We start from the raw sequence: 26,774 nt of genomic DNA on the forward strand, positions 1-26,774 counted from the left end.
CTTGGCTGCTGCTCTCCCAGATCTCAGTGCCCAGGCTGCTGCCAGGCACAGTCACATCTTGCTCCAGACACAGGCCATTCTGCTTTTTAGCAAACCGAGGAGGAATCCGGGATGAAAGGCCCCGACCTTTGACAGGCACCTGCAGGGAAGAGGAGCTGATGCAATCCAGCCTTAAGCCATGACTGACAGCACACTCTCCTAGGAAAGTGTCCTGGCTCATATTACTACCCAAACCAGCTTGAGATGCCTGACACGTGTCTTCAGAATCCCAGGCTCAGGGTGCACTGCCAGGATAGGCAGACTGGACCCGGGAGCAGGCTGACAGACATGGCCGAATGCAGTGTCTAGCTGCAAGCACTTCTGTACAGGGTTCCTGAGCACTGTGACCTGCTGGAACAGGAATCGCCTAGCTAGTCTGGGGCACTAAGGGAAAAGGAATACTAGGGCTGCTGAGGCTTATCTCTGACCTAGCTGGTCACAGTTTGGCTATTAGACCCTGGAAAAGTCAGCCTCTTTGTGACAGGTCCCAGGAGACAGTGCATGCCCGACGGATAGTCCTCCCTTCCTCTCGGCCCGTGGTGCTTACCTGAGCAGCCTGTTCTTTTTTTCTTCTCTCCTCCTCCAGCAGGCGACGCTGCTTCTTGGTCAGGACTTCAATGAAGCCTTCACCCACCACAGAGCTTGCTTCATTCTCTTCCCCAGGGCTGGAGGCGCAGTTGTCAATGATAGCATCTGAACCAAAGGCCACATAAAGAGTAAGATGAGAACCACCCAACCGTCAACTGAGGAAGTCCACTCACCAAGGAGCAATGTCACCAGTGCCTGTGGAAATCTAGACACGGTGCCCCGCCCTCCTCCTGCCCATGTGAGCCGACACTGCAAGCACAACCCACAAGTGCTCAGACAGCACCCGTGAAGATAATGGCTTTAGAGATGCAGATTCACACAGCCAAGTCAGTCTCTTGCTAGCCATGTGGCCTTGAATGCCCCCTTTAAGTCTGTGAAGTTATACAGATGTCACTGGGGCTCAGCAAGGCTGGAAGCATCATAAGACAGGAGGCTGGGTTGATTTGCACCACCCCTCACTCCAAAGGAGAGCCCCAACTCACTTCCATAGCCCAGGTCAAACTGCTTCCGGGCCTCTTCCTGCTCACCAGCCCTCTGGGTAGCCAAAGAAACCTCTTTCTCTGATTTCTTACTGGTGGTTTCAGGACCGTCAGAGCTGGCCTGAGTGGTTCTCTCCAAGGCATAGGGTGAATGGCTTCCAAGGCCTCCAGGCAAGGCCTCATCTGGAGACCTGCAAAGGAAGGAAGAGCCCATGAACTCTCCACTACTCAAAGGCTAGGAAAGAGGGGCAGGAGGAACTGAATGCATGAGGCCCACACACAGACACAGCAGCTATCTAGTTCTGGTTCCTGCTACTGAGCCATCAAGGGTCACAAGAGCTTGCCCACAGTGCGAGCCCCGTGCTGGCCCCGTTCTGCGGCAGGGCGAAGGCTGCTGGAGCACCCTCTCCACGGTACTCTTCCCTCCCACTGTATGCTGCTTCCGCAGACTGCAGTGCCGAGAAGAGGCCGAGTGGAGGCACCCAAGAGAGGGCCACAGACCAGAGCAGCACAGGCCATCTCACTGCAGGGCTCTTGAGTTCATTCATGATGCCTTGTTGGGGCTGCAGAATGGTCACACCAAGACTTAAAAGAACAGATATTCTCTTGAGTCAACTTCTTTGGGGTATGTACACCTGAGTTGTGAACTCTGAATTCTAAGGACAGGAGGGGTAAAACCTCTGCACCCCAGACATCTCAACCTGAGGCACTGATTGGGCAGCAAGACCATATTCTCCCTACAGGCAGCCTGGGCCATGGGCCACCTCAAAAGCTTCAGCTTCTAGAAAAGCAGGCTCTGGCTGAGAGTGGGCTGCTCCCTTCTGTTCCTGGTGGCTCCAGCCATGTCCAGGCAGCATGAGGGAAGCAGGGCCACTAGAGGCAAGAGCTTTCTCCACATGACCAAAGGTGAGTGCTGCCTTCTGACCAGCTGCAGCAGTACCAAGCAGGTAGACTGCAGAGCTTGTCAGGCACCACGCACAGGCAACAGCCGTCAGGGCAGAGCTGAGGAAATATCCGGAGGCTGGACTCTGGGAACATGGGCTAGAACAGCAGTCACAAGAAGGCCTCTGGGGAGTAGGAAATGGGGAACTCTGGGTCTAGTTGATCAAGCCACAACAACAACATCAACAATGACACACCATGGAGAAGCAGACAAGCAATGCAGGAGCAAGTGATGGAGACGCTCACACACAGCGACCGGGGCCGCCTGGCTTGGCAGGGCGTGCATGCATGGACTTGATGCTGCTGCGAACAGGACAACGACAAAGGACCCGCGATGGTGCTGACGCGTTACCTTTTGACTTTCAGAGGCGTCCCGCTCTGCTGGCTCTCGCAGCGGGGGGAAGGCTCACCCCCACCTGGCCTAACAGGCTTCTCCCCAAACCCTCCCGGCTCCAGCTTGCGGCTCTGTCTGTCGGCCAGGGGCCTCTGGCTGGAGAAGCTCCTCTTGGCCAGCTCCTTCTTTTCACCCAAACTGGACCCAGAGAGGCCACCATCCCCTTGCACTTCGGGTTCAGCTGCGAGGCCTTCTCGCCGCTCCCTACGCTCGCTGAAGTCGCTACTCTCAGAGGCGGTCTCCCACTCCTCGTTGGCATGATCAGAGGAATTCTGGTAGGAAAGCTCTGGGGATCTGTGACCTCCAGGACCACTCTTGTCCCCAGGACAGAGTTTGGACCGGCCTGGCCACTGGCTTGCCAGCAGATGGGACTCCTCCTCAGGTCCCCACAGGCCCAGGGACTCCCGCTCTTGACGGAGGCGCCGGAAGCGAGGGGGCTTGTCTTGGCGTGGGGGCCGCCTCCTACGGAAAGGCCTGTTTTCTGCATTTTCGGAATCTGCCCCGTGGTCATCTTGGAAAAAGGATCTCTTGTCCTCCGTGCGGCTGTCCTCAAAAAGCCTGCTTCCAAATGTGTCAGATTGTCGGTAGGAGTCTGGTATGTAGTCTCTGTCGGTGCCTCGCCGTGGGCCACATGGGTCAGAGGAGCCATAATCCTGCCAGGAGCTGCCTGGGCTCCTGCTCTGCCAGTGGGGAGGTTCTTTGGCAACAAAGGTTCTGCGGCCATAGCTGCAGTTGCTCAGGCGGGGTGGGAGGGCTCTCCCGCATGTCCGGGATCCCCGGCTGCGGGTGTCTATACCGCCCTGGTCCTCGGTGTAAGTTCTGTTGGAGCGCCATGAGTCCTTCAGGGCACCCTCGTCCCTCTCCGTGAGCATGCCCTCGTGGCTATGCTCGGAGCCCCGCTGCCGGCGCCTCTTGGGCAGCTCTTCATACTCAGAGCCCTCGCTGTGGGTCTCGCTGGCAATGCGACGCCTTGGCTTGGCTCTGGGGCAGTCTTCTGGTGGGGGGAAGTCACGCAGGCCCCTGCCTCGGTTACTGCGCTGGCCACTACTGTACATGCCACGAGACCCAAGGACACCTGTGCCACAAAGACCACTTGTGCTGCTGCCTGCAGGCCGGCCGCCCCGGAAGGTGAACTCTCTGAAGCCGCGGCCACGGCTACGGGCCTGGCCCCGTCCCCCAAAGGCCTGTTCCTCATCAATGAAGATCCAGTTGTTTCTCTTGGTTGGGGGAATGTCACTGGCCTCCCTTGAGGGCCTGCTCTCCCAGGTCTTATCTGCCTTTTCATCTTCATCCAGCTTGCTAGCCTCGTGGGCAAAACCAGCCCGGGAGGCAGCCTTGTCCTCCAGGGTGGAGGAGGCGTTGGCTAGGGCAGGGTTGTTCTCCTCGTCCTCCTCTGCCCTGCCCATGGGTTCTTTCTCTGGGGCCCGCTGTGAGCTCTCCTCTCTAAGCCCCTGCCTGCCTCTCTCCAGTGCCTTCTCCTTCTCTTCTACCTTCAGGGCCTTGAGAACCGGTTTCTTGATGGGTCCTGACCTCCGGGTCCTGCCCGGCTGCTCCTGGTGCTGGCCGCTGGAGCTCCGGGGCTCAGGTGTCCACTCGGGCTCTGGGTTTGGCTGTTTCTTGGGGCTCCCTTCCTTCTCCCAAGAGGAAACATGAAAGGAAGGCTCCTGCCGGGGCGCCTCCAGCTCGACACTGTTGGCCGTGGCGGCGGCCTTTGGCTGGTGGCCAACATCCCAGCTGCCATACTCTGGCTTTTTCTCAGCTGGGACAAAGTCAGGCTCCAATGGGGAACACCTGAGGTTTGGGGTACAACCCCCAGGAGCACCCACCTCCTGAACATTTTCCTGGGGTGCAAATAAAAGCTCCTGGCCTATTCTTTGAGAAGAGATACAGCTGTCAAAGTCTGCTTGGGCCTTCTTGTCAAAAGCACTCAAGAACTCCTCCCCTCTCTCCTCAAAGAGATCGCGCTGGGCACTTATGCCCCCTGGCCTTCCGGGGGAGGCACAGTAAGACCTTTCATTCCTGAAAAGGAACCAGAAAAATCAGTCAATGTGATTGGAGCTTGGTTCCTGGCCGCCATGCTGACAGGGCTTAGTTTTGGTTTGTTTGGTTTGGTTTTAAAGAAAAAAAAAGTTTTTTAAAAAGAAAAGAAAACACAAACATTTGGTCTAGCTTATGGTTCGTTGCTCGGTGGCCCCTGGCGTCCGTGGCCGTGAAGATGTCAGTGGAGCTCAATGAACTGCCCTGGAGACAGAGGAGCTGGCGGTCCCCTGGAGCAATGAACAAGCTGGAGCCTGGGAGTGGGGAGCCTGGGCCTGGGGTGGCAGGGCTAGCTCCTATATGCACAGGAGGAGCGAGCCCAGACCCCACTCTCACCGGCCTGTGAGCCCACCACTGCCCCTTTACTCCAAGCCCACAGTTCGACGACCACGGGGTTCCTCCTGTGCCTCAGCCTGGCCATCAGAGAGAGCCACTCGCATCAAACATTCAAGCACACCTGCTTCCACTCCTCCCCACCCACCCTGGGCTGTGTCTCCTGGGACGGGGCCTCTTCCTAGGGCCCTCCACTGGGACTGCGGAGCCTTCCTTCAGCCGCAGAGGGAAGCTCACCTGACATGCATGCCCATGGCCAGAGTGTCAGCAGACTTCGGGTGGGGCAGTGAGTAGCCTTTGTTCTGCAGTGCCATGTAGCCCTCTGGGCTCCACACAGGAGCTGGGTCGAGGGCGGTCACTTTCCGTTCTTGGAGCGAGGGCACACAGTTTTGATCTTCAGAGCGACAGCCAGTCCCACTGAGGGACTCTTGGGGCATCATGGGCTTCATCAGTCCTGAAGAAGGCAAAGGGTCAACCTCTCTCATCTAACACAGAATGCCCGGCGGAAGCCACAAGGCAGAGCATAGCCTTCCAAAGTGGCACTTGTCCTAAGGCCACACGGACACAGCAGCTATCCCTTAAACAACCGAATCTTTACTCTACCCTGACCAGGGGAGCCTGCTGGTATGCAGGGGTACCATCTGACCTGCGCGTGGCCCATGGAAGCCAAGGCTGGTTCCCAGAATGAGAATCCACTCGAAAGGTAAGAAAAACAATAAACGGGATCCAGATCTCAGCCCAGCAGGGCTGGGTAGCGAGCACACCACCACAGGGCAGAGCTGTGTGGACCAGATGGGCTAAATCCCAGCCAGCACACATGACCAGCCAGCACTCAGTTGATTTAGACCCTCCTAGGAAGACTTAGATAGGGCTTTGGCTTCACTTCCTCATATCCCTATGGTAAGATGGACAAGGACACTCTACATTTTGTATTTGGAAACTCTGGCTGTTGGGGAGAGAGAGCCTGGAGTGGGCGGCCCCGAAAGACCAGGACACGAGTAATGTCAGTCTACCTCTACCGGCTGTATCAGGTTTCCCCAATCTGTCCACATCAGCCTCCCCTCCGAACCAGGAATATAGACTGTCAATGCTTCTGAATTACTCCCAAGCATTAGGAAGCCTGTGTCCTTCTGTAAAGGGAGTTCCAAGGAAGGAAACAACAGGCAAACCTTAGGAAACCTTTTGTTCCTTTGGGCTTCAAGGAGGCTGTATTTAAATTTCTGCCTCCCAGAAGAAAGCAGAGGTCTCCCAGCTTAACCCAGAGTGGCTGTAAGGGCAGGAAGCCTCTGAGAGGACGGCCCTGAAAGGTTCTCTCCCTCACCAGGTCTGAACTTTAAATCCAAAATGGCCAGAAGGGGTATGAATGTAGTATACTATAGCTGACACTTTCTAGAAGAACATAGAATATTAAAATTTATATTTTAATCATTAAAACATGATTTAAAAAAGAAAAGGAATGAAGCACTTCTTGGTTATGGTGGCGCACACCTGTAATCCCAGACCTGAGGAGGCAGAGGCAGGCGGGTCTCTGAGTCTGAGGTCACCCTGGTCTACAGACTGAGTTACAGGCCAACCAGGGCTACACAGTGAGACCCCCATCTTTAAAAACAAAGAAAAAAATTCAAAATAGGAGCTGGTAAGATGGCTGAATGGGTAAAGGTGCTTTTCCAAGCCTGAGTTTGCTTCCTGGAACCCACACAGTGGAAGGAGACCTTCTGACCTTCTAACTCCCCAAATGGGTAAACACATATTTTTAAAAAATAAAAAATAAAAAAAATGGAGGGAAAAAGAAAATACAGAACAAAACAACAATTTGGGAAGCAAATACTACTTCCAAAAATATATAGGCATTAAAATTTAAGAAGGTGGATTAGACATGCGTGAAGAGACAAGAAAGCTTCGGACAGGTCTGAGTCTGTCCCAGATGGCAGTATACAGGCAACCTCCTTCCTACTGGTTCATTCCCACACTTCCCTTGCCTCTTTTCCCCGTCTCCTGCTGGGAGCAAACCCAGTCTTCTTCAGGGCTAGCACCTTCCTGTGAAAGGACTCAAGCAAAGTCCAGGCAGAGAGATCACCTGCATCCCAGCTGGAGGCTGGGCAGAGGTTGATACAAGCTCAGAGGTTTCAGACCAACCCCAACACCTCAGTGAGAGGCAGGGACAGCGGGAGGACAGGGGAGATGCAAGACCAGAGACTCACAGAGACCTTTAAAAAATTGTTTTTTTGTGTCTGCCTGCCTGCATATGTATGTACGCACACATGCACGTATATACATGGACACTTGCCTGTTACCTATAAAGGCCTGATCAGAAGAGGCCACGTGTGTGCTGGGAACTGAAAGAGCAGCCAGTGTTCTTAACTACTAGACAATGTCTCCAGTTCACAAAGAAAAAAAATCTTATCTGGGGTGGTGGTAGAAAGCAATTGTGACAGGGTTTCACTGTGTAGCTCTGTCTGTCCAAGAACTCACTCTGTAGACCAGGCTGGCCTCAAAGTCAGAAAGCTGCCTGCCTCTGCCCCCCACCTCCCATTGCAGGGAATTAAGGGCCACCACTGCCCAGCATCCCAATAAACCTAAGGAACAAGCTTTGGCAATGAAAAGCCACAGACTTGCAGTCAGCGTCTTCTCACAGGGAAAGCTACACTACTAAAAACCAGAGTCCTGGAAAGTAAACAGTAAAAAGCTGGAATAAAAGGTATCAAACAGACAGCGAAGAAACCTAGAATAATGATGCTACTTTTAGCCAAAGTAGCAAAGACAGAAAATAAATCCAATTCCTTTCTATGTGTTTCCAGATAGAAGAAGCAAAACCTGACAGTTTGCTGGGTGTAATGGCCCCCAGCCTGTGATTTCAGCACATGGAGGCTGACCCAAGAAGACTTCAAAGAATGTGAGGTTAGCCTGGGATACATAATGAGATCCGGGTCAGCCTGAGCTACAGTGATGGTGAACACCTTTAATCACAGCAACACAGACAAACTCTTGTGAGTTTGAGGCCAGCCTGGTCTTCACTGAAAGTTCCAGAACAATAACAACAACAACAAAAACAAAAACAGCACAAAAAAACCCAACCAAACAAAAAAAACCACACACACACACTCCCCAACCCCCTTCCTTATAGGAAGTTTATAAAGTCACAACCACACTGGATATTCAGTTATTTCTGTTTGGAGCTAGAGATGAACCCGAGTCCATGTGAAACTAAAAGCATGTGGTCCCCCAAGAGGCTGAACTCCCAATCCTGTGGCAATCGCAACACCTGTCAGTAACTGGCTAAGGGGATTTTTAACAAGACCAATGGTATGGATATCTGTCTAACACGATTGGCAAGCACAATTTTATCGACTACTTCAATACGACTAGCAAGAAAGGCAGAGACTTAGATCACCTGACAGCTTAGCCTGTGGTACATACCACCTGACAGTGAGAAGACATCACATGACCTCAAGAAAGCAATGTTGGAAACAGTGCTATAAAGACTATCTTGTGAGGAGACCAGACAAGTGAGCTACAAAAAACAAAAGGGTGATGAACCCCCAAGTTTGGTTTTAGCAAAAAGCATTAGACCAACTTTGGGCAGAAACAATCTGGGCTAGAGAGACCCACCAGCAAGGACGCAGGGGCTGCAACTGACAGCACACACCTTCATAATCATCCCAACAATGTTTGTTCTGGTTTGCTTTTTTGGGAGACAGTCTTAATACTTAGCCCACGCTGGTTTCAACCTCACCACCTTTCCGTCTCAGCCTCTCAAGTGATGAAATGACAATATGTCTCTACCCCACTCTCAGGTTCTAACAACTTTTTGACAGGAGCAGAACTGTGTCTTTCTCTTTGTAAAACTCAAGACTAGTCAAATGCCGTGTCAAAGGGGCCGGCCTGGACCACTGTGGGTCTACCTCTGCTGGTGATGTCCCTTTACTGGGTTCCTGGGGCTCACCTGAAGGATGCAGGGCTGAGGGGTAGAAGTCCACAGGCGTCCGTGTCGGGGTGATGCGTGGGTCCATGTAGGAGGGCATCATCATCCACCGTGGGTCAAAGCCCAGCATCTGGGGGTGGTGTGGGTAGAAGGTGCGCTGGGGGTGAGAAGGTGGGGGATAGACCGGCTGCCAGTGCTGCATCTTGTACAGCTGCTCCTAGGGGGTTGGGGGGAAGACAAGCAGTGAATGAGGGTGAGGCACACGGGTGCTCAGGGTGTGCTAAGGGTACTGCACAGGACAGGCACACAAAGGCCCTGGCAGAAAGCCAGAAAGAAGGACAACCATGGCCCCCAGGCCTGTTACAGCTTTTAGACTGAGGTCCCTCAGAGCTGGATGGAGTCATGTTGGTGTCACTACAAGGGCTGTGTGCATCCCATCAGACAAGGGTTTCAGTCTGACTCAACACCTCACAGAATCGGATCCACTCCCCTTCCAGGAACACGCCCTGTTTTTTGTCTATGGCTATGCATGTACTTTCTACATTTGTTGGTCCCAAGCTTCAGAAGAGCCTCCAATACCTCCTCTGCTTCCTGCCCAACAGCTTCATCCCACAAGGTCATTGGCAGCCTACAGGGTTCTGTCAGATCTTGCCTCCTTGGCTATGAACTCCTCCACAACGCACCCACCCCCCTCAAGTCCCATGAGCCCTTGGTGACCCTGGGAAACCCTGGACTGATGCTCCTCTGCCTTCCGTTCCCAAACTGAGTTTCCAGCGTAAGCGCGTTCCCTCCGGAAAGAAGCTGTTACCAGACCTGAGCATCCCCCAGTGTCTGCTCCCACAACACTCCCAATCCTTTTGTGCTCTCATAGAAGCCGTCTCTCTAACTAAGAGTGGCTTGCTGGGGCACTGTGCTCTGAGGCACTGAACTGAGGAACACAAACTATCTGTGATCTGAAAGCAATGGTGCACTGACTCCACCCAACCAGCCCATGTGTCAGGTCAGACTTTGGCCTGCCCGGTACACTCTGAGAACAGAATGGCCTCCCTCCAACCTGCTGCTGGGCTGCAACTCCTGCAGGCTGCTGTCTCTGAGGAGCACTCAGTCACTGCAGTTCACTGATATGAGGACCTCCAGAGCTAGCTTCTTGGTCTACATAACACCCTCTGGCTAAACTGCAGTCCCTGAGTACTGGACCAGCCCAGCCCGGAAGCCCTGTCAATCTCACACCCTCTTGAGGAGAGATATATGGCCACTGCCTCCCTCATTCCTAGCAAGAGCAACCAGTGCTGCTTGGTTGGGCAGGTCACTGGTACCTCCACGCCCAGCCTCGAGGGACTGTGTGTAGTCATATACCAACACCACGCTTCCTATGACCCCAAAGCAGAGACTGGAGTGGGCTCATAGGAAATTAAACGAGACTCTGGAGATCCTTGGTCTCTGAGGCACAACCATTTTTGAAACAGTTTAAATGAGAACATTATAAGCCAGCTGCCGGGGTTCTAGCAGATATCCCCATCATCCCAGTCTCCATCAAAACACATGGTTCCTAGGCACGGCTGCCATTTTTCTTTGTATGCTGGGCACCAAATACTGAAACCGAGATCTAACTCTTGCTGGGAGATCTCACTCTGGCAGTGAGCTACATCCCTAGTCCCCATGATTATACAACTGCTGTCAGGCTACTGCACCAGCAGAGATCACCAGGACCCAGGGACTGCTATGATGCCACCCTTCAGAGCAAAAATGCAAGCCCCTCTGAAAGTTTCAGAAGCCAACCACCATGGACAATGCTCTGACACGCTCCTAGGTGCCACTGCCAGAGATTCCCGCTCTGCTGAAGCAAGCATCCAGCGGCCCCAGGTCACCAGAGCAGAGAACAGACTGATGACTGCCTGACATTACCCAAGTGGGCCGCGCAATCTTTGGGTAGGGGCCCTGGCTCTCCAACATGAACCCTACAAGATGAACATCCTCAATCCAGAGCTGACCTGTCCATCTCCAGGGACTCCTGAGACAGTGCAGAAGGCTGCAGAGGCCTCAGACGCCCCAGGATGTTTGAATGGGCTCAGAGGGATGCTACTCTGAGTAAGGGCTTCCCACAAGCCACACTGCATGCAGCTCAGAGAATACAGAGTAAAAGGGTTTGAATCACACCCAGAGACTCTATTGATGGGAGTTTCCCAGTGTTGAGGTGCCACCTCTGGCATCTGTGGTGGCCACCGTAACATGTAAGGGTACTGCTGTGAGTGGGTTGAGAATCTGCTCTGTGGTTATGTCCGTCAGTTTACCTGCTGCTGCTGCTGTTGCTGCTGTTGCTGCTGCTGCTGGCGCTGGAAACGGGGAGGAAGGGACTTCTGGTACTTGCTGAACTCCTGTGCAGGGGACCCGGACTCCCGGACTTCCTCCTCGATGCTGCTGCTACTGCTGCTGCTGCTGCTGCTATTGCTCTGAGCGACTGTTGGGGATGTTGCAGGTGTCTCTTCCAAGAACATGGTGGGTGCTTCTTGGACAGGGAACTCTGGGGAGCCTAGAGAGCAGGGAAGGAAAAGTCACAGCGAGTTCACAGGAGCTTGGCCAACTGTGTGATAAACAGTGAGTGCTTCTGCCTACTGCCTACATGCTGCACTGGGGGACCATTCACTGACCCGGATTCAGCTGCCTACCCCAAGTGCTCCTCGGACTTATGAATTTCCCACAAGGCACAGTTAGAAGGTTCTACCCCAACAAAAACATAGGTGAGGATTCAGCTGATGACCTCAAAACTGTACAACACTGTGGTAAGACGGATAAAGGGCTCTGAGAATGGAGACAGCAGCCCTAACTCAGGGACCACCTACAAATTCATCTCCCAAACACACAGGATTCAACCACTGCGGGTGGGAAGCCTGAGGCCCTGCTTGTCCAACGCAGTCTGTGAGTACTGAGAGCAACCATGAGTCCTCCACGGGGCTTGAAGGAGGATCCAGTGAGATCATGCATTCAACAGGGCCCAAATAGCAGCATTGTTCAGTTCAAAGCAGCTTCTGTACTGCAGCGGCCATAAGCACCAAGCCAGCAGTCTCCACACAAGCTGCAGAGAGCGGGGGCCATAAGGATACTTGCACAGCCCTGACTCCAGAAGGGCACAGGTAGCATAAGATGGCCAAATACCTCAACACATGCAGGAGGGGTTTACAAGGGCTGAGGCTAACAAGAATCTATCAGGGTTGACTGGGGGACTGTCACAGAATACAGCTGATGGCTTCCCTGGGGAACATCTCTAGTCCTGCAGCTTATTACAGACTGCAGCCACTCTTTTTGGAACTGTTACTGCCAGACGTATACTCCAACATCTGGAAAGACCCCTTGGCATCCCCTGTAAACCAGTGCTCCCCTTTGCACAGGCTCTCTGCCACACATTTGGCTGGTCAGTACAGGAAGGGACAGTAGCAGTAACAACAGCAAGATGGTATCTCTGTATGCCGCAAGTCTCTTGTAAGGCACCTGACAGGTCTCCACAGGCTGGCAGGCGGGAATATAAACTTTTGGGGGAATTTATTTATTTATTTTTGAGACAGGGTTTCTCTGTATAGCCCTGGCTGTCCTGGAGCTCACTTTGTAGATCAGGCTGGCCTCGAACTCAGAAATCCGCCTGCCTCTGCCTCCCAAGTGCTGGGATTAAAGGCGTGCGCCACCACGCCCGGCCTATTTATTTTAATTTATGTGCATGGGTGTATTTGCCTGCATGTATTATGTGCCTGGTACCCAATGAGCTCAGAAGAGGGCATCAGATCCCCTAGACCTGGAGTTAAGAGATGGCTATGAGCTGCTGGGAACTACACAGGTCACCCGTGAGTGCAACTGGGGCAACCACTGAGCTATGTCTCCACTCCCCACATTTTGAAATGAATTTATGTCTGTGTTTGTGTAATCATAGACGCTCACACACATCATAGCGTAACGGAGGTCAGAGAACAACCTGCAGCTATCTGCTCCAACGCCAGTCTAACAGGCTGAGAGGCAATCTCGTTTACCTGCTGAGCCACCTTGCCAGCCTGATACATTTATAGATGAAGAAAAAATGGTTTGTAGATATGTAAGACATTGACCCGACTACTTTAAAAAGTTAAGATGTGGTGGCAAAGCCAGGCATGGTGGCACACGCCTTTAATCCCAACACTCGGGAGGCAGAGGCAGGCGGATTTCTAAGTTCGTGGCCAGCCTGCTCTACAGAGCAAGTTCCAGGACAGCCAGGGCTATACAGAGAAACCCTGTCTCGAAAAACCAAAAAAAAAAAAAAAAAAAAGATGGGGTGGCAAGATGGATGAGCGGGTAAAAGCACTTAGCACACAAACCTAGAGACCTAAGTTCAGCCTCTGAACCCTCTGAACTCTGAGAGGAGTCGACTCCACAAAGCTGTCCTCTGACCATACATATACACACACACACACACACACACACTCTCGCACATGTGCACATGAGTGCATGCACAAATTAAAAATCTGAAAAGCAGCTGAGCTGGGACCAGATAAGGCCCCAGGCCCACCTCTGTGCATGTGTGCATGCATGTGTTTAAGATTGGGGCTCTCTCTGTACTGACCGTCCTGGAACTCAGGGCTCTCTCTGTACTGACCTTAACTCACAGAGCTCCTGTCTCTGCCACAGGTTTGGCTACCTCACAGCCAGTGAAGTGGAGTCGACAGTTCAAGGCTCCCAGCTGTGGGATAGGGAGGCCTCTCACCTTTGCAGACAACAGGGCCATTCTCTGGCGGGGAGACCTTCTCAATGCCCGGGGATCGGGGGACTTCCTTTTCCACTGGCTTCGGGGTCTCATTGGCCTTCTGAGCCTGCCTGCACTTCTGGTCTAGCTGCTTGAGTTTGGCAGCACAGGCAGCCAGCCTCTCCTCTCGGGCCCGGCGCTCTTCTTCTTCCCTGCGCTTTCGGGCTCGTTCCACGGCCTCGGACATCTCTGACTGGATGAACTTCTGCCGTGGGGGTGGCTTGTCCTCCTTGTCCTCAACAGACTGCTGGCGGAACATGCTGCCCATTGTGGGTTTCTGCCAAAAAAAGGAGGAAGTGGGGTGCAGGTCAGAGCAGAAAACACCTAAGCCATCTCTATGGCCCTCGCATTAAAAAGAAAATGTGTGTGTGTGTGTAGTGTATGTGTGTGTTTGTGTATTATATGTACAACTTTGGGGAGTCAGTTCTCCCCTTCCACCATCTGGGTTCTGAGGCCCTTACTCAAGTAAGTCACCAGACTTGGCAGCAGGCTCCTGTACCCACTGGGCCACCCAGACCACACACCCTTGTGCAGTCTGTGTTTTATTTTCTTGGGCTGGAGAAACTTCTTAGCCATTAGAAGCACAGTGTGCTCCTCCAGTGGACCCAGGTTCAAGTCCCAGCATGTACATGACAGCTCGCCTGTACACTGTCTCTAACTCCAGTTCCAGGGCATCCAGGCATATATGTTGTGCACGCATATATACATGCAGTCAAAATACCCATGTACATAAGAATTATATACGATTTATTTTTATTGTTATGTGTTTATGTCTGTGTTGGGTATGTGCACTACAGTGCATGTGCCAGGAGAACCCAGAGGTTCCATATCTACCCGAAGCTGGAGTGACAGGGAGTTGTGAGCCAGCTGACATGAGTGCTGGGACTTGAACTTGGGTCCTCTGCCAGAGTAACATGTGCTCTTACCCGTTGAGCCATTTCTTCAGTTCACTTTTCTGTATTCTTAAACCTGATACTCTCCTACCCAAAGACCTAAACAGACTCAGAGGGCTCACATTTACTGTGAAGCCTTCAGCAGCAGGGTGGAGAGGCAGGGTGGGAAGGCATGATGCACGTTTCATGTGTGTCCTCTGCAGCCAGCACAGAGCCCAGGAACACAGAGAAGACAGGAAGGGCCTGGACACTGGGCATGAGAGGACTACATTTCTCCAGGGAATTCCGAATGCTGTCCTCCATTCCCAGCACTGGCTCACTCCTGGGTGTGGCAGGAAAGGTGGGTGCATCAGCTGCCAAGGAGTCACAGTCTCCGTGTGTGGCCAGAGCCCAGCAGGGTGAGAGGGGTGCACTGTGGGTGCTGGGCTGGTTTGGGATGAGCACAGGATAAAGACTTGGCACTGTGGAGCAAAGGTGACCCGTGTGGAGACTGGGGAGGGCATCTGTGCGATGTGAGGACTGAACTATTCACACACACACAGCATCAACCAAGGAAGCACTAGTGTTGGGACAACATGGTTTCTGCTGGAGGCAGGAGGGGCCGAGGGTAAATGCCCTAACTGTACAATCATGAATCCATGTCAAAGCCAGAGGCACAGCATGAGTGTCTGTAGCCCGTGTTCTAGGCCTGCCAGCCTGCCATACCCAACAGAAAAACAACAAACACTCCGTCTTAAACAGCTCGGAGAGCAGAGATGGACACCAAAGCCAATCACCGGCTTCCACAGGTACACAGTGGACCTGAGCTCCTGTGCACGCACACACATACAACATAATGAGAAAGAACTGAAACATATTCCTCAGAACTGGAGACATCCCTCTACTTTTTGGGTTTTCAACACAGACAGGAATGGAGACTGAACAGTCAGATGCCTGTGCGCTGCCCCCTCCTCCCTGGTGAGAAGGCCCAAGAGCAGTGACACCCAATAGTAACGAGTATTCTAAACACCGCCCAGCACTCAAAGGATCCAGAGTTCTTAGAGACCCTGACCCAACAGCAGAGAGCCATGGAGGAGTTTCCCTCAGACAGCAAGGAAGAGCTCAAAGTCAGATAAGAGACTATGAAGGACCCGAGCTAGGGGAGTAACATCAAAGATAACTTCATCCTCAGGGCAGACGATGAGAGTTACCAACTGCTGAAATGAATGAGTGAATTCAAAGTATGACGAACAGGGCCAGTGAGAGGGCTCAGCAGGTAAAGGTGCTTGCTGCCAAGCCTGGCAATCTGAGTTCAGTCCCCAGACTCCCATAAAGATGGTTGAGAAGAAGAACTGACTCCACGAAGCTGTCCTCTGACCTCCACACACTTACTCCATACATATAGACGTGTGCAGTTTAAATATACACACACACACAGACCATACATACAGATGTGTGCAGTTTAAATATAACAGGCTAGCCCGCCTCAACACTCTCCCACACTTCTCAATCACAGACTGTCCAGTGTAAGCCTTGGCAAGATCGCATTCACCATAAGGCCAAAGTGCCAGTCACCAGAGCCAGGAGGAATCCAGAAAACAGCCCAGTCAATCTCGTCCAAGACAGAAACCATAGACCTCACCATGAGCAAGCTACAGACCAAGCCAGCCAGAGAGGCCTGCCCTCTTCCAAAGCATCCAGGCTGAAGAGTCTGTGAAAGGCTGTGGGATGGGCAAAGTGCCAAGTGATTCACAGGCGACATCATGCATAAAGGGCTTCAGCAGGATCACCACCCAGTGTATGCATCACAGAGAAGTAACAACAAAGGTGAGCAGGTTTGACCTAGGTCTTAAAAACAAAAAAACAAAAAACAAAACAAAACAAAAAACAGGAAGAAGACACTCCATGGCCTGCAGTGAGAGTAGGTAGCTGGAGTACTCCTTGGTCAGCCAGGAAAACAGACTTTGTGATTTTGTGTGTGTTTGGGGGGAGGGGAGGCAGATGGCAATGACAGGGTTTCACTGTGTATTCTTGACTGGCCTGGAACTTGGCTGGTCTTGAACTCAGAGATCCACCTTCCTCTGCCTCCTGAGTACTGGGACTAAAGGTCATCCCCAGCCAGTCTTCATACTGAATTTTGTCTCAAGTAAGAGAGGGCCAGGCCCACAGAGCAGGAAGCAAGGCATTCGTCTTAAAGCCTGACAATGAGTCTTATCCCTGGAAACCACGTGAAGGTAAAAGAAGAAAACCAACTTCCTTCGCAAAGTGCTCAAGTCTGTGCGCATGTGCATGGGGGGCGGCGTGGGAAGGAGGGACAGAGGGAGAGTGTGTGCATTTGCTAAGCACCCATGTATATACCAGGGCTGCCGGTAAACAGCCAGGAAAACCCTGGGCCACAGTACCTGGTAGTCGGGCCCGGAGGCCCAGCTGTGAAGCTTCCTGGAAGGAGGCTGAGGCTCTGGCACCTTTCGGACGACACGGGGTCCACCTGCTGCTCCACTCCAGTCCTTCCCTTCCTCCTGAGTGCGCTTGGCGTCAGTGCTGTCTGCAGAGCTCAATGACAGCGCCCGCTGCCGCCTTGGATCCCAGTTGTTCCTAGGACAGATGGCAACTGTTAAGTTTCCCCAGTCAGGCCTGTCTGACCCCACTGGTCAGGGGCCTCTGGGAATTTTGAAGCCAGCTATTAGTCCACGTTGCAGACTAATTTCCTTCAAAACTGCACGCATGCCCTTTATATGTGAACTGCCAAAGTTGAGGTTCCATGTTTACCACGTCCATCATAAAGCCCTGGGAGCCGGGGAGCTCAGCCCCCATCCTCAGCGCTCACGCACATCTAAAGAGCTGGGAGTCCGGCTGGAGAGCTGGCTCTGGGGTTGAGAGCACCGGCTGCTTTTGCAGAGGACCTGGGTTCAATTCCCAGCACCCACATGGTAGCTCACAACTGTCTGTAACTCCAGCTCCAGGAATCCAATACCCTCTTCTGATCTCCACAGACACACGTGAATGCATGTGCTGCACAGACATATTTGCAGGCAAAAAGCCATAAAATAAAAGTTAATAAAAAAAAAATCTTAAAAGAGCAGGAACTGGGCCTCAGGGAGAATCAAGGAGCTGCTGCCACAAGCAACAGAAGGGCTGTGCCTCCAGGCTCCCTGCCATTTCCCTCCTTGGCCAAGCCTAGGGCAGGTGCCCAACAAGGCTCTACAACAGAGCAAAAAAGGAAGACACAAAACGATCACCACGGTGGATATAGGAAGCCCACCAGTGTAGAAAAGGAGACAGTCACCAACTGGGCTGCTAGCACACAGAGGCAGGCAAACGCTGAGTTCAAGGCCAGCCTGGTCTACAGAGTGAGTTCCAGGACAGCCAGGGCTACACAGAGAAACCCTGTCTCAAATTTAAAAAGGAAAAAGAAAAAAAAAAAAAAGGAAAAGAATACTGGTGACTTCTGACTTGACCTTTGAGAAATGGTCTTGGCCTCCCAGAACCAAAATGGGATCTTAGGAGACAAGGAGGGCTGCGTGAAGGACGCACCATAGGAGGCAGGCCAAAGGGAAGGAGACACACTGACCCCTGTGGGCCAATCATGCATACAACAATATGGAAGCTGTCCGAGGAGACCTCAAAGCTCCAAGTGCATTCTGGGAGCAAGATGTGCTGCGGGTATTGACGCCCAAAATGCCAAGCCAGAAACCACTGCTGATGTTAAGATAAAAACAGCAATGGGGAGATGCCTCTGGTTAAAAGCCCTTACCGCACCCACAGGGTGACTCACAATCACCTGTAACTCCAGTCCCAAGGTCCCGATGCCTGTGTCCTCTGCAGGCACCTGCAGTCTCGCAGGCACACACAATTTTAAAACAATAAAAATAAGATCTAAGGGAATTCTAGTACAATGTCGTATTTTCCAAAGGGCATTAAGTAAAATTAGTCCAGTGGAAAGGATGAGAGAGAGAGAGAGAGACAGAGACAGAGAGAGAGAGACAGAGAGAGAGAGAGAGACAGAGAGAGAGAGAGAGAGAGAGAGAGAGAGAGAGAGAGAGAGAGAGAGAGAGAGAGAGAGAGAGAGAGGAGAGGCAGAGTGAATGCAGGCAACCTGGTGTGCACACACCTGCTCCTGCACCGCTGCAGTGCACTGCTGAAGAGGCTGGCCTCTGAGAGTTTGTGATTAACAAAGACTAGCCTTCAGTGGTATCCCACAAAAGCTTTTCAGGGTGCCACACCCATGACCATCAGTGGGAAATTACGTGCAGACATTTAAGGAGCAGACAGTTGAACCTTGATGCATGCTGACCGGTTCCTGCATGCTGTCTTGAATGCACCTTGTTCCCGCTGCTATGGAAACCAGGAACTGCTCCTAGCACGATGTCCGCCAGGCAGCAGCACTAACAAGCCTGTGTGGGGCTGAGAGCGACGCTAGGAACTGGAGAGGGACTTACCACTTTGACCGGCCATCCTTCCCAGCATCCTCCTCATCTTCATCATCGCTGAACTTCAGTTTCTCGGAATAGTCCACTTCCTCGTGGAGGCCTGCAGCGGCAAAAGGTTCCAGGGACGTGAGAAGACACAAGGGCATCTCCAGTGCATCACTGTGGTGCCCCATCTGAGGCCAGGGGCTACTTACCCTGCCCAACCGCAACTCCTAAGAGAGCCCTAGGTAACAGCAATGAGCAGGGCAATCCTAACTCTCCCACACACAGTGTTAAGTCAGGAGAAAAAAATGAAGACACCCTCCCTGTGCAGCCCCCAAACTCATGGTTTTTGAGTTCTTCGGAGTGCTGGGTTTACAGGTATGCACCCACAACCAGACTGAAACTCGAATTCAAGGCAAAAGAAAAGGAAAGCAGATGGGGCCTACCTCTGCAACAGAGACACTCTGTCAGAGACTGCTGGTGTCCCGTGCCCCACACCCTGACTGGCACAGGCAGGGAAAGTATCCATAACTGACGGACAAAACGTGGTGATGGGTCCTTACAGCACCCAATATTATTGGGTTGTAAATGAGTGTGGGTGACTGGGGAGATGTTCACACGCTCTCCCATGTACACATGCGCGTGCACACACTCACACACACATAAAAATAAAGGCCTCCACCCACACAGATGTCTGCAATGTTATCAAGACACTAGCAAACTGAAGGTCATGCATGTGCCGTGCTGTCAAGACAGAGAAGGGAAATCCCATGAAAATGTGCATGGGGTCACCCGCTTACCCACGGAGACTCACAAAACAAAACCCATAAACGCTCAGCAAACTAGAACCACAAGGGGATGTCACTGTCCTGAGAGTTAGCATCACTCCTTTGGGTGACACACGACCTTAACACTACTCTAGAAACACCACAGCATACAAGAAAAAGGCATAAAAACTGGCAGAAAAGACAGCTGGGGTGCATCTCACACTGAAGCACTGCTTAGCATGCCTAAAGCCCTGGGTTCCATCCCCAACTCCCCGGGAAAAGGAATCTAATTCATGTAAGACAATTTTATGCCTGTCTATTTTTTTTTTGGAACAGAGTCTCATTATGTAGGCCTAGCTGTCTTGGAACTCTCAGTGTAGACCAGGCTAGATCTACCTCCCAAGTGCCGGGCGGGACTAAAGGCACATGCCACCACCACCCCAGGCTTGTGAAGCTGCTTTTTAAAGGAGAAGGCTGTAACTGAGTGGCAGAGCACCCGCACAGCACGAGCAGGTCCTGGGATTGCCCTCCAGCGCCATAAAACCAAAGTATCGTCATTTACAGGTGACACGGGAATTCATACAGAAAATCCTAGGTCAACAAAAAACCAGTAAGATCTACGGCTTGTTCTACAAAGTCCAGTGGGGAGTCCAGCTGGGATTTGTTAAAAAAAAGATAAATCTTCAAAGTGATTGAAAAAAATGCACTTATAATAGTATCTAAAACATAAAGTATCTGAAAGCAATTTTCTGTATTTATTTGCTTAGGAGACACTGTCATGTGTCACAGGCTGGCCTTTAACTTGCTATGAAGTCAAAGTCCTACCTACTTGCCACCACTGCCCATTTATATGGTGGAGGGGGACTGAACACAATGCCGTCTGCATGCCACTCTATCAAACAAGCCACCCACTCTGCTCCTACTGCCACTGTTAAAAGCTGACAAGGTTTTGTTGCTAGTGCCCAGGTCGATAAAGTGAGTCTCTAGTCTTAGCAGCCCAAGTAGCTGAGGCTGGGACTCAGCACTTGCAGCTTGTTTATGTGTGTGTGTGGGGGGGGGGGGGGGCGTGGAAGAGCATTTACAGGAGCAGCTGAACTCAGCACCTTCCATTCAAATGCTAAGAAGGCCCGCTATCCACGTCCCCTGTACATGCTCAACAGGCCCTCTACCCAGGAAAAAATTACCAGAAAACACTAAGATCCTCTCCACCAGAGCGGAGACACAGCTCAGCAGTTAAGAGTATTTATAACAACTGCAGAGAACTCAAGTTTGGAGTCCAGGAAATGTGACCACAGCTTCAAGGGATCTGGCACCTTTTTCAGGTCTCAGAGGGCATCTGCACTAATGTGCATATAGCTACACATAGACATACACTTCAAACTAAATCTCTAAAGTAAAAAAGGTGCTCTCCATTGAAAACTACAGAACACTGATGAGAAGAAAGAGGACCGAGCACGAGATTCGCCAGAACCCTGGTCCCCAGGAGTCAGAACTGAGGAGCTGACGCGGACACAGAAGCAGCCTCTTTGTAAATACTGCCAGGGTGAAGTACACATTTGCACAAACCCTCCAAGAACTTGAGGACTGAACCATGTGAAGACCCAGGGTGGAAAGCTCCTCCCCTGAGTTTAAGATATACTTTAATTTGCACAGCTGCACAAACAGGTCCACGGAATTAATGTCATCGAGAAATAGGCAAGAATTTACACAGTCGATTGGTGTTTGGCAAAGGTGCCAGACCAACTCAAGAGAAAGTCTTAGTGAGTAGGGACAGTGCGTGGGCCCACAGAAAAGGCAGCAGGACGGTTGGACACCAGGGAACATCGCTACTGCCAGGGGAGGCAAAGAATATCTGGATTGGATGCAAAAGGTGAATTATGAACTGTGTTTTATTTTTACTCATGTGTATGCAAGTATCTTCATGAGCAAATGTCACATGTGCATCGGTGCCCTGTGGGCCAGAAGGCGTCAGATCACCTGGAGGTGGCGTCCCGGGGGAGTCTTCTGCAATAGGACGCACTCCTGACCACGGAGCCACCTCTCCAGCCTACGGAATAATGCACACTTCTTTCTTTTTAATTACTTATTATGTATGTGTGTGTACCTGCATGAATTTATCTGTAGCACATGCATGCAGGAGTCCAAGGGTGAGTGAGCTTCAGGTCCCCAGAACTGGAGTTACTAGTAATTGTGAGCTACCTGCTGTGGGTGCTGGGAATTAAAACCAGGGCCTCTATCAGAGCAGTGGGTCTCTATAAACCAATGCGTTCTCTCTCTAGCCAGGAGTCTAGCCTGACCCTATTTTTGTTCCTGGTTTTTTATTTTTATTTCATTTTACTGAGACAGGATCTCACATGTATACCAGGCTGGCCTCAAACTCACAGAGATCCACCTGCCTCTGCCTCTTGAGTGCTGGGATTAAAGGTGTGTGCCACCATGGGCTAGGTTTTTTTTTCTTTGTTATTTGATTTTTTTGGTTTTTTTTTTTTTTTTTAAATGTTTGTGAGTATTTTGCCCATCTATATAGAGGCCAGAAAAGGTGCTGGCTCCTTTGAGTTCCAGGAAGTTCTGAACTCCCATAGAGCAGCCAGTGAGTGCTCTGAACCTAAGCCTTCTCTCTAGAACCCTAAGATCCTCATAGTGAGACTTCTAAACAGATACAGAAAGCACAATATACTGGTATGTCACAGGAGCAACAGAAACTACAGATACACCCATAAGAATGTTGACAAGAGGTTGTGTCACACACCTTTGATCCCAGCACTCAGGAGGCAGAGGCAGGTAGAGCTCTGTGAGTTCAAGGCCGGGTTGGACTGCAAAGTGAGTTCCAGGACAGCCAAGGATACACAGAGAAACCTTGTCTCAAAAATCAAAAAAAAAAACAAAAAACAAAAAACAAAAAACAAAAAACAACCAAAAAACCCCAAATAGGTGAGTACCTCTTACCTGAAATCCTAGCGCTTAGAAGGCTGAAGCAAGACACAGAGGTCAAGATCAGATCAAGACCCTGGCTCAAAATCAGCAGGGCATGTCACAGCAAGACAACTTAGAAGGTGAAGGAAGTGCCTGTCCCCAAGGCTGACCTGAGTTAGACTCCCCAGGACACACATATTGGAAAGAGAATCAACTCCCACAAGACATCCTCTGCCCACATGTGTGCTGGGACACAGCACATATGCATACACACATGTAGCCCAAGTAAATAAATAAATGTAACCTAAGAAAAAAGAATTTTTAGACTGGGTAAGCACACAGTCTAGCACATGTGGGCTGCATCTCAGCATGGGATGATTTCTAGCCAGGCCTGTAAAGGCCTGTAAACTACAGAAAGTTCTTTTAAAAATAAAGTATCAGCCTCCCAGAGCTTTACAATCAAAAGCAGACACCGAAAAACGACGCCAGTCACTCAGGGAGCGCCCTCTGCTCTGGCTGTATATAAGGGCTGCCTGCCCTCCAACCACTCACCTGCCCACCCATCATCCGCATCAGTGTCCAGATCATCCAAGCCCTTCAGATTTTCTGCGTTGATGATGGTGGGCCGTGGTGCCCTCTCCACCAGCTGCCTAAGTGGGCGCACTGGCCGTGCCACGCCTGGCCTTTCTTTCCTGGTGAGACAGACAAAAAGATGATGGGCTCATGTCAACCTATAAGTGCAAACAGTCACTTTCCAAAAACGAGTTCCACCTCTGGTGTCTGAGTGAATATCTGAGCTACTTCCTTAGAAGAAACCTGCAGTGAACAATTACATTCTTGCTACGGTTCAGTTCCATCCACAGTACCACATGCTCACTGCCAGCCCCACCACAGTGCTGCCAGGCTCCTGCACTGCAGGAGTTAGCCCTGCAGACTACGCTCCTTGCTGGGTCCAAGTCCTGCCGCTCACCCCAGTCTCCAGAGCACAGAGCACTCATGCATGAACTGTCCCACACTGACACACACGGCCACAGGGCCACAGCCTTACCCATCTTGGTCGTTCATCTGGAACTGTCTGAAAGGAACACGGGGTTCCAGGCGGAGCTGAGGAAGGGGGAAAGAGCTTCGTTCCACCGTAGTCTGGTTCTCTGATGACTGTGGTGAACACATCTGAAATACAGGATCAATGACTGAGATTTTGTAATGATGGCTCCAATTACATGGTAAATGAGAATTCACTTTGGAAAGTGGAAAAGGAGGGGTCGGGAACAGGAAAGAGTGGAGAGCTTTGTAATGAATCACAGTGCCCCATCTGCCTTGGGTCCAATAAGGCTGAGAACCCCTGTCTTCCCTTTTTCTAAAGAACCAAAGCTACAGTGGCATTGAACAGCAGGGGCAGAAGCCAGGGGCAGTGGACAGGGAAAGGCCAGAGGGAGCGGGACCCACAGCGGCCCCTGTCTGCTACCCTGAGAGAGCTCAGGCTGAGGGGCAAACAGGAGCCTACAGTTATGGACAGGATGCTCTGAGTACTTACAAACGCTGGGAGCATGTCATGGTACGTGGGTGGCTGGTAACCGTGACCCATGAACTGGGAGGCCCCTCTGCGGCTGGGCTGCGCTGGGCGGAGAGAGGGCTCCTTAGAATCGCTGGTGCATGCCGAGGAAGGGGCTCCGTCTGCCCCACTGGCGTTCCTGCTGCCCAGCTCTGTTGGGGAGGCGCTCAGAGAGGCGGCAGAAATGATGTTCCGCCCACCGCCCTCCCTCCAGCTTGTCACATCTGTGAAGTGGAAGGGGACAAAAGAAAACTGTAAGGTTCTGAGGGGCAATGGACACCACCCTTTCTTTAAAAAATACCCCCATATCATAGTGAAAACAGAAAAGAAACCCAAATGTTGTCAGGCAAGTGGGGAGCAGGAAGCTAGAACTTCTTAGGGGGTGTTGGTTGTGTCTGAGAAATGTGTTCCACTTCAGAGACACAGGAGGAAAGAGAACTGGCTCCCACTGGCTGAGACCACCCAGAGGGCAGAACACAGGGACACCAGGACAGCCTGACTCACTCCTTCAGCCAGCACTACCCCACCCACCAAGGCTAGTGTGACTGTCCACATGAGCCTCTGTTTGGAACATCGGTACCCTGTGACCACATGTGGTATACACAGAGCACACAGTTCACAGGTAAAAACCCGAGGATGGAGCTGGTGATGTGTTTTTGTGGGCTGCTGTCAAGCTGATGACCCAGGACTGCTGTGGCAAAAGGGAAGAACTAATTCCCACAAGCTGCCCTCTGACCTCCACATGCATGCTACAGTAAGTGTGCTCCCTACCTGACAAACACACACCAAAGAAATGTCTGAAAAACTTAAAAACCTGACAGCTTCTTGAGCCCATTCAGAGACCCACACAATCTGGTTTTCTTTTTTGTGAGGGTCTCACTCTATATTCCTGGCTGGCTTAAAGCTCTCTCTCTCTCTCTCTCTCTCTCTCTCTCTCTCTCTCTCTCTCTCTCTCTCTCTCTCTCTCTCTCTCTCTCTAGACCAGGCTAGCCTCTAACTCATAGCGATCCATCTGCCTCTGTCTCCTGAGTGCTGAGATTAAAAGGCAAGCACCACCCTGCTTGGCCAGACTGACTTTCCTTACGCACACTTAGGGTTAATTGATAAATCAATTGCAAAAGGAGGCATAAATCCCAGGTGTGACCACGCCTGCTTCCCCAGTGGATATTTATTTGTCCTCAGTGCATCTCTAAACTGTCACTGCAGGTAACTCCTGTGGCCCCACTGCATCTAGCAGGACTGTGGGGCCAGACAGGAATGAATCCAGACTCCTCTCCATCCACTTCCGGTTAGAAGCTGAAACAGGAAAGGACCTAGCGCTCACTACCACCAAGAAAAAAGGCCGGCAGCCCGAGGGAGGGCCAGGCGGCCAGGCTGCTTCTGTTCTGCCGCCCTCCTGGGAAGCCAGGAACACCCTCAGGCCATCTGCTTCTCACCTTCTCAGGAGAGGGAAGATCTAGAAGCTGGTTCTGTTTCCACACTTTAGCCCCCGGGGTGACCCATCTCAGTCACAGCAGGGCTCCCCTAACACTGACCAGCCCCTCAGCAGTGTGCACATTCGGCAAAGTCACTGTTTTGCCAGAGTGGCTTCAGGACAGTGCCTCCGACTTGCCGTCAGTACCATCAACAGAAGAGGCCTCATGACCGAACAATACAGGCAGATCCTTGAATTCAAGAGCTGAACAAGTTCAGCTTCCTTGATCAGGCCTGGCAGAAAATCCAGCTCTTAAACAGGAGACCCTCAAGGGAGGCCTGCTGGCAAGGCCCCCACAGCAAGCCTGCCCCAATCCCTGGCACCAGAGGGCGCAACAGTACTGGCTGCTGCAGATTCACCTGGTCAAGTCTGACATGCTGGGGAAGGGTGAAAGCCAGACTGACACGCTCTTTGAGTGACAGTCAGTATGTGGAGGAACATGGGAACAGGCTATGGAACCAGGGACTTGATCAAGTTAGCTGCACCCTGCATGTATCCACGAAGCAGAAGCCAGCTTAGTGGAGTAAAGGATGATAAATGGACAAGTGGCAAGACTCAGCTCAGCGAGAGGGAGCGAGCCAGAGGTGAGGAACAGAACAGATAGAGGCAGTCAGGACAAACATGTCAAGCAGCTACCTGTGTCCATGCTCTGACACCTAGGCCCAGGCAGCTGGGGACACGTGCAAGGGTAGATAGCAAGGGGTCTGGTGCCCAGCAGGACCTGAGGACAGCACTGCCCTCCACTCACTCTGAGGGCGGAGGCTTGGTCCTGGCCCATACGACAGATCTAAGGCGCCCTTTTCTTTGCCAGCCTTGTCCTGCCCTCCAGCTGCTTTCAGCGTCGGAAATTCCTCGGGAGAGAAGGATAACAGTCGGCTTGAGCCCCTTAAACCTGCAGGAGAGGCAGAGAAGATACAGGGAGCTGGTGAGACAGCCAAGTGTCGCTGCTTTCCTAGCCCCATGTGGCCTGGCTAGGTGGGCATCTGTACTGCCAGGCAGTGACAACGACTCCCTTAGCTGTTCCCAGGAGCTGGCAGGTGCTCACACAGGATAAGGGGACAGGAAATCACCGGGTACTTGCGTCTGCTTAGGGTAGTAAGACTGCTTCATGAGGGGCAGCATCAGACACCCAATAAAGCTGTGGCTGTTGAGTTCTGAGACTCACCTCCCAACCTTCTCCAGCCCTGCCAAGCCAAGTGTGGTCCTGATGTAACCCCAAGACCATTTCTCTCTTCAGCTGTCACTCACTGCTCAACCAGAACCCCCTTAGAAGGAACAGCCCTGTTTT

At 51.8% G+C, this 26,774-nt stretch overlaps 1 protein-coding gene across 6 annotated transcripts in view; it reads right to left on the reverse strand.

The window, feature by feature from the left end:
- Prrc2b (proline rich coiled-coil 2B) overlaps positions 1–26,774 on the reverse strand; it is an 83,653-nt gene that overhangs the window by 16,823 nt on the left and 40,056 nt on the right. For 4 of the 6 annotated variants that reach the window (XM_085835017.1, XM_021183088.3, XM_029468771.2 and 1 more), the window contains exons 6-19: positions 26,235–26,378; positions 23,995–24,236; positions 23,509–23,630; positions 23,013–23,152; positions 18,808–18,898; positions 16,771–16,963; positions 13,458–13,773; positions 11,026–11,264; positions 8,756–8,951; positions 5,050–5,266; positions 2,401–4,461; positions 1,110–1,297; positions 587–732; positions 1–139 (exon numbers count right to left, since the gene is read on the reverse strand). In XM_085835017.1, coding sequence (XP_085691143.1) covers positions 1–139; positions 587–732; positions 1,110–1,297; positions 2,401–4,461; positions 5,050–5,266; positions 8,756–8,951; positions 11,026–11,264; positions 13,458–13,773; positions 16,771–16,963; positions 18,808–18,898; positions 23,013–23,152; positions 23,509–23,630; positions 23,995–24,236; positions 26,235–26,378 — 4,434 coding nt within the window. The remainder of the gene's footprint in view (positions 140–586; positions 733–1,109; positions 1,298–2,400; positions 4,462–5,049; positions 5,267–8,755; positions 8,952–11,025; positions 11,265–13,457; positions 13,774–16,770; positions 16,964–18,807; positions 18,899–23,012; positions 23,153–23,508; positions 23,631–23,994; positions 24,237–26,234; positions 26,379–26,774) is intronic. The other 2 variants (XM_085835018.1, XM_021183098.3) reach the window with 1 other exon arrangement.

This window comes from Mus caroli, unplaced genomic scaffold (genome assembly GCF_978045245.1).
Source record: "Mus caroli unplaced genomic scaffold, Mus_caroli_1 scaffold_2, whole genome shotgun sequence".
Taxonomy (NCBI): Eukaryota; Metazoa; Chordata; class Mammalia; order Rodentia; family Muridae; genus Mus; species Mus caroli.